Source organism: Microtus ochrogaster, unplaced genomic scaffold (assembly GCF_000317375.1).
Source record: "Microtus ochrogaster isolate Prairie Vole_2 unplaced genomic scaffold, MicOch1.0 UNK88, whole genome shotgun sequence".
Taxonomy (NCBI): Eukaryota; Metazoa; Chordata; class Mammalia; order Rodentia; family Cricetidae; genus Microtus; species Microtus ochrogaster.
The window spans coordinates 1,542,968-1,555,124 of NW_004949186.1; the positions used below are offsets into that span (position 1 = coordinate 1,542,968).

Consider the following 12,157-nt stretch of genomic DNA (forward strand, 5'->3'; position numbering starts at 1 on the left):
AAGAATGCTGTGACTGGGTCTCCTTGGTTTGTGTGGCTGTGAAACATTAACACCCGCCTTCGAGTCACGGCTATGCAGGATGCATACGCACCTCCTGTTGACGCTTTAGAGCCTACAGGGGCCATCATCATGAGTGACGGCTTGACTTTCTACTTGAGTTAGAACGCGCCGTTCTTTGCTTGAGTCATTCTGCCTTGCTTCACTTACACTGTGGACAGAGTGGACAGGCCTGCTGGGGTGGTGGCTCAATTCCATTAGCCTTGGTCTGCAGTCCACACAGAGCATGGGCTCTGCACTTTCAGGCCACGAAGGCGGCCAGCCTGCAGCAGACAACTCCAAATAGCATATCTAAGTATTGTTCTTTTGAATTATTTATGAAGTATATGTGATTGCCTTTCTCTTCAAAGTGCAAATATTCTCCCTTCAGAACTCTTTTCCTCTCCTGTTGAGGAGCACAGCACGGCCTCTATGACATAATACCCAGATAGTACTTGGAGCTGTTTACTTAATCACTTGCCAAGAAAAGGGTGATCTTCAATCTTTTTTAGAGAATCAGTGGTTCTCCTTTTAGCCCTAAATACCAACCCAGCACCAAAGTTTCCATTTGTAAAGTGCTTAGATGATGGTTGAATTAACAAATACATTGTTCTAGGACATTAACTGCACACTATCTAAGACAGCAAAAACCAAGTCCCACAGCAGAGACAATGAAATAGAGTACATCAGGAGGACGGAATATTAGATCATCACTAAAAATCACATCAAGAAAACATATTTAATAATAAGGGGGAAATGCCTGTGATTCATGAAAAAAAATCCAGGCTATAAAAAAATTGACAGCACAATGTGCTTTAGATCCTGTTAAAATGAATATACCTGGATGGAGTGCCAACGGAGAAAACACGCAAAGTGGAAACACACTGTGACCGCTAATATGGCCGGGGATCATCTTTTCCCTTATGGTTTTTGGCATTTCCAAGGGTTCTCCAAGAAGTAAACAACCCTTTAAGACAGTGGTCTCCATGTTTTATTGATGTTTGTGTACAGATCATAAAAGTTATCAATCTTCCTCTAAAGGGTCTCACTCCTCAAACACTTGCCACATTTGCCTTTACAACAGGTAGGATGGCCAGCACACTCTGTCTTCAGAGAGGCTGGGGCTTTCCTCGTGGCTTTCCACATGGAGGCAAGAATCTACAGGCATGAAAGACCACTTCCCACAGTGTGAAATTTATTACCTTTCCTGCCTTCTCTACCCTGGACAAAGGGAAGAGGGACTTTCAGCTCTCCTTACTCAGCCTGCCGACATCACTAAACATGTCCAAATCTGGCTGTGTATTCCAGATCCAGTGTGCAGCTCAGAAGGGCAAGATGAGAGTCTACATCTCTCCCTCACTGGCCTCAAGACTGGCAGAAACTAAGGGTTACGAATATCACTATTGACACCTAAGATTCTAAGTAGTAAAAGTAAGCCTCTATAGAGAACCATGTCTCTCAAGTAACATACTGAGCCAAAAAGAAGCAGTCCTTCCTGGTGGGCCATCTGCGACCTACTGTCAAGCTCCAGCTTCAGGCTCCAGCTGTGGAAAGCCACCGCCAATGGGCAGTGACGTGCCTGGGTAGAAAACTGTTCTTCATAGAACAGAACGGCTGCTGAGAGTTGGCGCTTCCCACCCTCAACATCAGCACCCTGTCCAGTCCTCTCTAGGAGGTCTGCACTATGCTGGCTTGGAGAGGTGGTATGCCAACAGAGTCCCTTCTATCACCAGTCTCAAGGACATTGGGATGACACATGTGTGTTTGGGGAGGACTGTGGGTGTTCTAGAAAACAGCAAGCCCCACAGTCACCTGCTCGCAGAAAGTGTGGAGCCACTGGACAAGGGTTTCTGGTGAACGGACAGACAGGAAGCGAAGTAAGATCATCAGAAGAATGGTGGAAGGAGAAGCCAGGTTTGAGAGAGAGTGTCTGGCCTATGAACAGGGTCAGATGCATAGCACAGGTAATGGCGGTCTGTGATGAATCCATCCACTATCTCCATTTCAGCATCTACAGAGTGAGGGTGGCGTAGGCACTTAAGGATCCGGATCCACCTCTCCCTGAAGGGGAGTCACAGCACTTAGTTCTGCTCCATTTGCACTTCTCTAGGGTTTTAAAGCTGTGTAGGATTTATCAGATATTGCTGGGCCCTCCCTCCTTCATGGGGAAGGTCCTTCCAATAAAGGTCCTGCCTCCAGAGTGACCCGAGTCCCACCATTGCCACAGGAGTATTGGCCTGAAGACACAGGCCTGAGAGAGTACAATGATACAAGCAAGTTTTGAAGGGCCAGGCACAGGCACATGAACGGGGAGTCAATGGTCTCTTGCTCTGTGTGTGTGTGTGTGTGTGTGCGCGTGCGCACACACACGCATGTGTACACGTGCATGCATGCGAGTGTGTGTGTCTTCATTTCACATACTCCACAGCCTAACACAGCACACATGCCACAGGAAGCTTGAGCTCTACTGATACCTAACACATAATGACCATGTCAGTATTGGCCAGGAAACAACAATAGTCCTACAGTGTAGGCAAGATATTAATTTCATTTCAGAGGCAAGAAAACAGGCTCAGGGTACCACTCGGTGGCACTCGGGCAATCAGTGGCAGAGCCAGCCAGGGTCGAAACAGCTTAGCACCTAGATCTGCTGCTTGCCCTACACTTTGCTTCCTCCTCCTAAGAACATCTGTGGTTTACTGAGGAAGAGTAGGATGGCAGGGTGTACGGGAACACAAACTTGGGGGCTCGACTGGCCGAGGGCAGCAAAGGATGGCCAGAACGCAGCTGCCGGGAAACTAGAAAGGAGTCACAGTGTTCTGCTAGGGTCAGACCTCACTGGAACGTGACAGAGCTCTCAGCATGAAAGGGCAGGGTAAGTGAAAAGTCCTTCTCCATCTCTATTCTCTCCCCAGATTAAGACCCAGGTCCCCAGAGGCCAGGCCACTATGAAAAGAATGGAATTCACCCCGAGCTGTTCTTTCCCTTGAGACTATGACCCCATTTTCCCAAGGGAGTTGTTTATTCTTAATTGCTTAGGGACACAGTATATACGTGCTTATTGGGTTTTTACCCAAATCAAGACACCCTGAAACTAGAAAATGGGCTGGACACTCATAGGACCTTCCTCATACACACAATTAAAACCCGACGGTTAACAATGGCTTTCTACCACTGTGCTAACCCTGAAGACGGCTCCTTGTGCCGTATCTCTTCCACCCTCTCCTAACATCTTGGCTCTGACAGGTTTAAAGACAGCGCTGAGGATTTACTTTCTTAAGGAGACAGCGTGAAAAACTGAGCAGTCCTTTTTCTTTTGTGTTTTGTTTTATCGTCGGGTGGGAACGGTGTTGTGCTTGACAGCAGTAACCTTCAACATCGCCCGTTAAACCTCTCCACAGATGGCCAATGATTTCTTTCACCTCCACATGGGAGGGGCAGCACTGTGTAAACAGAGGCCTGTGGGTGGCAGCTCCTCTGGAACAGAGAAGGGGATCAGAGGGAAAGTGTGCATGGGAACCACACAGACCAAGTCGCTCCACGAGCTGCAGGCTTCTGCTGCCACTGTGTGTCATACCTCCTCATGGCTCCTGCACTTCTCCCACTCACGGTCCAGACACAGACATGCATGTTAGGATAACGGGCATACAGATGTGGAGGGGTCACCGAGAAGATACAAGATGAGAACAGATCCCTTTCTTTAAGATTTTGATATCTCTTACACATAACTGCCAGGGACTAGGCGAGGAACACGGCAGGCCTGGGGATCTGAGAGAGCTTGAGGATGGATATCAAGGGGAAATTTGTACCTTTGATTGGCAGGGAACAAAGTGGGGTCTGGAAGAAATGAGGTATATAAAGACGTTGGAATTAAGGCCAGCGTTAAAAGTTGGGTACATATGAAAGACTGGCCTTGCCTATCTGCCACCAGCATACCCAGATCCAAATACATTGATATTATGGAAAATTGGCAAGTGTGGGCTAAACTGTGCAAGTTCTCTCAGACAGCTAGGCTTTGAAACTGACCTGTTTGGCATTGAAGTAATTTTAAATTACCCTGGGCACATACTAATAGAGCGGCTGATATGGGCACAGGTGTGTCTCTTTTAAGGGCATATCCATTTTAACATGCCAGGCCAGGTGCTGGCCAGTCTGTTGGTGCTCAATACAATGCAAAGGCAGTGACTAAGTGACAAGCTTATCATAAGCTGGGTGGTGACACTAAAGCCTAACTCAGAGACAAGACTTGAGTCTTCCAGTGGACTCCTCTTTGTCCTCCAATACTGGTATCGTAGGCACATGTGGCCATGCCATGTTTTGTTTTCATTTATTTGGGTGGTGGCGATTTGAATGACCTGCTTGAGAGCACTCTTACCCACTGGACCATCTCTCCCGGCCCATGATGGGGTTTTAAGGAGAGTTTAGCTATCCTTTTTCCCAGTGAAGGCAAGGAGCTTACGAAGGTCACATAACTTATCAAGATGAGCAGAGTAAGCAGCAGAAGCCTGGGTTTTGAACTGTATCTCACCTGAGCTGCCTCACTCTTTTGAATGGATTACAGCCTGTGCTCCTGCGTTCCTTGGCCAGAGTGTAAGTTCCCTGAGAGCAGACAGCATGCCTGAGGGTCCCTGAGTCCCTGCCCATTCCCCATCAACACGGGGAGCGCTCCGTCAAGCATCCTACGTTTAAAAGCTAACCGGTAGGAATAGTAAGTAATTACAGCGAGGGAGATCTGGGCACTATGATTATTAGGCTTTGTGCTGCATATAATTAAAACAAGAGTGAACATGAAATATAAAATTTCTTCCAGCTCTGGCTTAATCAGGCATTCATTACCATGTCTGATTTGGTGTTCTGTGAAAAGGACTGCTTAGTAGGCATTTCCTCTGAGGAAGCTAATCAAATACAAACCAGAGATCAGAAAGGGTGGCGAGAAGAAAGACACCAACCACGCAGAGGGGCAGTTCTCAGCAAGGGGCATTACTCCACCTGGGGTACAACTTTCGGGAGTCTCGAGAAGATGTAAGAACAGTAAGAGAAGGAAGGGGGCCAACCAGGATCTAGCAGCATCATCCAGATGCACTGTGCTGCTGGGTGGAGCAGAAATCACGGATGGGTGCACTTTGCACGGGTATGCTGGGCATAAAGAGGTGTGCGGAGACCTCTTTAACACGTCAATCACTTGCCAGACGTCTTCATTGACAAGCAAATGTCATAGTGACAAAAGCAGAATACAGCTCAGCATGCTGAGTCTTGTCCCGTTTGCTCTCCTGACACATGTTGCTTTGGCAAAGCAAAGGTCTGGAGAAAACTCACTGCAATTAGAATTTCTGATGGAGGTTTAAGCTGAACCTTTGGGGAACCAAAGGTAATAATAATGGTGAGTGTCTATCACATCTTATTACCAAAGCTTATATTAGAAATCTGTTGAGTAATCTTGAGCTCCTGAGAGGCAGGGCTCCTGATTTCCCTCACGTTATAAATAGAGTGCCATGCCCCAGGGATTCAACCAACACTAGGATGAAGTGCAAACACCAGGTTGAGGTACCTACATTTGCATCCTCGTGGCTGTGGCCGTTCGTCTCCACCAAGTCCTTGGTACCTTTTAGCTGCAACAGTTAAGGAAAAACAAGAGAAGAGAATAAGCAAGCATAGTCACTAAGCATACATCATCCTGTTAACGCGCATACATCTGAGGTTGCATTTTATGAAACTTCCAAGGACAAACAGATGGAACAGATAATTACAGTGAGTCTTACTGAAGCCAGTTTGTGACCAATATTTTATAAAGCTTGAGGGTTGGCAAAAAAAACAAAAAAAAAAAAAAAGAAAGAAAGAAAAAAAGAAAAGGGATCTTGGTCATTATTTCTTAAGCAAGATTAGAAAGCAGTTCTATAGACATAAGATATAGAAAATTGGTTCTTCAGAGTACTAAATGGTTTCATTTCCTGGTGGGATTGCCATTAATTTAAACCCTGCAGTATTTGCAAGTTGCCACCAGCTAATGGATGTTCTGCTAACGATCGCTGGGGAATGATGGGCTTCCAGTCGCAGAACGCACTGCAGTCTGCTGTAGATGTCTGGAGGCAGGGCTGGGAATGACTGACGCGGCATAACAGTCTGAGTCATTCAAGAGCAGGACTAGGAAGACATCTCTGGTCAGGGAAGTTTTAGAATTAAAATTCGTTTGCAAATGAGATATTTTGCAGCAGCATCCCCAACCTGCTCAAGAGTATCCGGTTATTGGAGATTTCGGGAAACCTTTAGAATCTATCCTATCCTGACTGGGACTAGACCTGTGGTGACTGAGGACAAAGGACAAGGGAGAGCTGGCCTGGTCTCTGGGTCACCTCTCTTCCCAGTTTGTGATGTTCAGGCAACAAAACCAGCACCTTTCTTTCTGCCCAATAGAAAATATTTGTGGGAAAATAAAATCATTTATACCTCCATGCTTGATTCTGAACATTGTTTACTGAATGGCCATTTGTTCATATTAAAGAGAAAGAATCACTGGGCTTTCAGGATAGCTTCCACTTCTGTGAGGAGGCCACGTCCAGAGAGGTTTTGTTAAAGGCTCGGTGACCAAGGTTTTGAGGGGGAAGCAGCCGATTATGGATCTAAGGCTGTTCGGTTCACTGTCACATTAATATTAGCCTGATGAGCCACAACAAAATCGTGTTCCCTCTTTCTTGGGGCTACAGCGTCAATGGTTGTATGCTTGACAATACAAGGGCATGGTATAATGTAGGACATACAGGAATACAAAAAGGCACAGGCCACAGTGACAGGAACGTTCTATCAGAGTGTACGAGGAGAGTCTGTAAATACTATCCTCTATTGGCTAAAAATTCCTTATTATGGGATTCCCCTTCTTTCTTTTTTCCTTATTATGGGATTCCCCTTCTTCCTTTTCAGTCCCCCGTCTGCTCATCTTCCTCTGTCAGGTAATGTGTCCGTGTGCAGCCTCCCTGGGCTCAGGTACTCTTGGTGCCATTCATTTTACATTTCCACTGCAGATGGGAAACACCCCTTTTTTCTCAGTCATACTTTATAGGTCTTTAGTAGTTCTGGTTGTTTTCAGTTCTTTTCACAGTTTCTCTCTCTCCTCTCTCTCTCTCCTCTCTCTCTCTCTCTCTCTCTCTCTCTCTCTCTCTGGTGAGCAGAGTGTGATGCTCCACCAGTGGCTGGGATGTACCCTGCATACCCCAGCGAGCCTTCCTTCATACATTCCGTACAACCCATCTCTTTTGATGAGTGGGTTTAGCCCTTAAATCAGAGGGTAGGATTTGAGTCATCTAGAAAAATGGAACAAGCATTCCAGCAAATGTTATCTAAAACACAAAACAAGCCCCCACCCCATCCCAGAATGACAAAAACAAACAAAAACCCAGAAAACCCCTACAGAGACCAGCACAATCATAGAGCTCTGTCTGTGAGGTCCAGATTAAATATAAACTTTGCTTTAATGTCACGGGGAGGGTGACAGCGCCATTACACATCCTAGGAAGGAGGCTACTGTGGACTTCATTAGCCAAAGTTCTCAGCTCCAACTAACAGACCCTGACCCTTGCAGATGCAGCCTGTGCGTGTTATTGAACCTGCATTGATAACAGCTGTATTTAGAAAGGCTTTTCCTCCAGACCTATGAATGTTTATGAACTACCTAAAAATCACCTTCCCTCACAAAGTGCTTCCACTTTCAGAGAAAATGAAATAGTTTTTAAATTCCCAGTCCACTGTGAAGTCACTGAGTGACAGTTGACTAAAATCTTTCTTTCTTCTTTTATTTTGTTTTGTTTTTCAAGACAGAGTTTCTCTGCCCTAGAACTCGCTCTGTAGACCAAACTGACCTTGAATTCAGAGATCTGCCTGCTTCCTTGTGCTGGGATTAAAGGCATGTGCCACCACTGCCAACCCAAAGCCTCTCCTTTGAAGGTATTTAAATGGTATAAATAAAGTTCTTATAAGTATACTTGAGGAACAATTTTAAAACAACCTATATTTTGGTTAAAGAGGGCTGGGCTTGCTATTTGTGTTTTTTGACATGTCTTATTAACATTCATTACTTGTTGCCTGAAAACCAAGGACAGAAACTGGAAAGGACTCCCAGGGTACGCAGGCTTTTTCAGCAGGGACAATGGGGCTTGGCTTTCACTCTGTGGACCCCTCTTACGCTAATGTAAGACCAGGCTTCCCCATGCACTGATCAACGTTAGGCTCCTCTTCCGTATCGGAGCCAGAAGGAAGCCAGACTGCAAATGAAAATTCTGTGGCTTACGAGGATCAGATAAGGGGCCCGACACAGGAAAGCTACATTTTTAATGTCTCTCTGCATCAGCCCCTGCTTATTCCCATGTCTGTAGGAACATCATGGATTATGCTCAACTCATTTTCCTTGCTCTTAGACTGGAGAGAAACAAGCAGCTTCCTTTGAAACATGACTTTACTGCCCGTAGTTTAACATGGTATCAAGAACCATCTGTCTTCTGGAGGAAACAATAACATAACTTGGGTGGGCTTGGATCATCAGAGGAGATGGGGGGGGGGTGAGGACAGAGTGGTTGAGAATGGCATTATGAATCCCAGAGGGCAGGACTGGATCGGTCTCCTGCAGGTTCCCTTGAGCCCTGTCTGCATGGGTGACAGCCTGTGTTTGCAGTGTCTGGACTGACTGGGAGAGCAGGGGAGGAGTTGGCTCACTCACTTGTTCCTGGAGCACTTTCAGCAAGGCTTGTGTGTGAGACTGCTCCTCCTTCGCCTGCTCCAGCTCGGACTTCTTGTTATTCAGCTCCTCCTGGATGGCCAGCAATTGCTGTGGAATCAACAGAGAGCTGGGGTAAGGGGAGGTGGGAGTGGGCAAAGGCCAGGTAAAGGTACGGGGGTCAAAATGTCCTCCAAACAGCATGAGCTTTGTTTGTTTGCTTTATAAGCATAAAAGCTTCATCCAGACACCAGATAACTTTAGGTTTCCCCACAATTGAAAGGAGTCCTGCAGTTTTGGGCATACATGCAGGCTATCTATGATACTGATATTTAATATTTGTAAAGACAACATTATATTCCTCTGGCTAGCGAGTATTTGTAAAAAATCATAGAATCACGTCCATAAAACAAACTGACATATAGTAAATGAGGGGCCGGAGAGATGGCTCAGAAATGGTTTGGTCGCTAGAACCCACAGGGCAGTAGATAACAGTCATTGCAGTCCCAGGGAATCCAATGTTCTTTTCTGACTTCCATGAGTGTTCGTACACACACACACACACACACACACACACACACACACACACACACACACACAAATCTTTTTTTAAAAGAAGCTAAACATTAAAACACAGTCTACCCTCTCTTGATTTCCATATTGAAGTCAAGCTAGCTTCATGGCAACACCCTACAGCTATTTCCCCAAATGGCAGGGACCACAAAAGCCCTTTCTGCTTTTTCTGCTATGACGGAGATGTTTTATTGGATCAGCAGGATAGAAGCCCAACTGCAATCCATACATCAGCTGAGAAAACTGCTGATATAAGCTGTCAAAACACTAAGCTACAGCCTACACCACTATTTTCCAGCAGGGCCACTGTGGGGACTTTGTAAGCCTTGAGCTTTCCTTGCCCTATCAATTGTAACTCATCTGGAGGCTTACCTCATCGACCCAAAGCCCAGGACCGCCCTGCACAGACGCTTCGAGGTTAATGTGCGTACCGGCTAGAAAATGCGTTCAAGGGCTGCAGATCTGGCCCTGGAAACAGCGATGTCTATTCAAAGCCTCTTGACAACAAAGGACCAATTTGGAAACACAGAAGAGCGTATTCTCATGCTGTGGTATATAGCTAAGGCTTCTCGAGGGAAGTGAAGGAGTAGTGTGTTCCTGTCGCAGAGGGGCTGACTTCAGCAGCAGGCCACAGACAGAGTCCAGGGGAACCCGCTTGCTGGACTTTTCATGCTTAAGTCCATCACTAAGAAGGATTTCACTGAGTCTTTAATACCACCCGGTTTAGTGGAGCTGGGTGTGGGAAGTGCTCACAAAAACTAAACCAAAACAAACCGAACAAAAACAATGAGGTCCCCATGCACCCTCTCCACACCATTCCTTCTTCTGGCCTTGATAATACAACTCTTTATTTTATAACTGTGTACAGATTTAAAAATCTCCCTGGGTTTCTCTCTGAACGGTGATTTCTCTCACAACCCAGTTCCCCCTATTCTGCTATTGTGGCTCCCCTTGACAATTCATGAGCCTGAACTGTGTATCAGCAACCTAGAGGATAGGAATGTGGGGACCCCTGGGGTCCTGTGGCACAGGGAGAAGCACCTAACAGACGGCAGAAACAGTGGGTTCTGCTCCTGTTCAATCGTCACTGACCAGAGCACAGCCCAAGGTTGCCTGGTGTCCTGACTCAGGTGCTGAAGATGATTCTACTTACCAAAAAACCTGAAAATCTAGTCAAGGGACGCTTCTCACACATGAGTGGATATAGCCAGGGATCATAAAAACCTGTGTCCAGAGGTTTGTGTTTAGAATCCCAGCGCTCCTACAGTGACATGGCAGGTGGAGATAGACAAACCTCAAGGAAACCGAGAGCCTCCTGGCCTGGTGCACACACTGGCACAACAAGAGACTTTCATCTCAAGGTGGAAGGCAAAGACTGACACCAAAGATTTCCTCTAATTTCCATGTGTGCTGTGCCCATCTACACACCTACACTCATGCCTAAGCAATGAATGAACATGCGTACACACACATCTATTTTAAAAATATTTCAAATCCAATTTTTAATTCAAGTGAGCAAAATGAATGGGAAACTGTCTTCAAAAGGAAAGTAGTATATTTCTGCTCACTGCCTAGCAGTAGAGGGTTTGTTTTATCCATGGTGGTCTGATGTGGGAGGTCCTTCTGTACATGTGTTGCTTTTATTGGCTGATGAATAAAAAGCTGTTTTAGCCAATGGCTTAGCAGAGTAAAGCTAGTTGGGAATCGGAACAGAAATATATATATATATATATATATATATATATATATATATATATAGAGAGAGAGAGAGAGAGAGAGAGAGAGAGAAAGAAAGAAAGAAAGAAAGAAAGAAAGAAAGAAAGAAAGAGAGAGAAGGCATTTACAAGGAGACGCCATGTAACTGATAAAGGAGAAAGACACCAGAACCTTACTGGTAAGCCACAGCCTCGTGCCGTACGTGCCATACACAGATCAATAGAAATGGGTTAAGATGTAAGAGCTAGCTAGAAATATGCCTGAGCCACCAGCCAAACAATACTGTAATTAATATAGTTCCTGCATGATTGTTCAGGTGGGGCGGCTGGGGAACACAAGCCCAGTCTCCGCTTACAGTGGCCATCCATGTGCACAGCCCTGAATTGTGAAGATGCACAAACCCTGGATATGGAGGAGTACAGAATAATGTACCACATAGCAAGACAGGCCAGGTTATTTGGATGGCCATTAATTTGGCCCCATTCCCAGGGGGAGAATGTGGACATGGTCTCCACAGGAGCTAGTCTATGACCTGTTAGTCTTGTTTGTTAATTTTCTGTTGTATCTGTAATGGCCACTCACTGTTTTAGTAATTTAGGGGAAAAAAATCAAATGGATTTAAGATTGGGGAAAAGACTTCAATATAACTCTGAACTGTTATTATCAACACTGAATAAATGAGAAGCATGGTAGAACTTTCCATTCCATCTGCATGTTCACACACACACATGCACATATATACACATGCAGCTAGTAGAACCTTCCATTTCATCTATACACACACACACACACAGCTAGTAGAACCTTCCATCTCATCTGTGTACACACTCACATAGCTAAAAGAACCTTCCATCCCATCTATACACACACACACAGAGCTAGTAGAACCCTCCACCTCATCTGCACACATACACACACACACCAGCTAGTAGAACCTTCATCTCATCTGTGTACACACACATACACAGCTAGTAAAACCTTCCATCTCATCTGCACACACACACACACACACACACACACACACAGAGCTAGTAGAACCTTCCATCTCATCTGCACACACACACACACACACACAAAGCTAGTAGAACCTTCCATCTCATCTGCACACACACACACACACACACACAAAGC

The 12,157-nt window shown here is 45.6% G+C and overlaps 1 protein-coding gene across 1 annotated transcript in view; it reads right to left on the bottom strand.

Moving 5' to 3' along the window:
- LOC101982366 (ecto-NOX disulfide-thiol exchanger 1-like) overlaps positions 1-12,157 on the bottom strand; it is a 69,417-nt gene that overhangs the window by 40,877 nt on the left and 16,383 nt on the right. Inside the window, exons 5-6 of the mRNA XM_005370881.1 lie at positions 8,741-8,848; positions 5,589-5,645 (exon numbers count right to left, since the gene is read on the bottom strand). Coding sequence (XP_005370938.1) covers positions 5,589-5,645; positions 8,741-8,848 — 165 coding nt within the window. The remainder of the gene's footprint in view (positions 1-5,588; positions 5,646-8,740; positions 8,849-12,157) is intronic.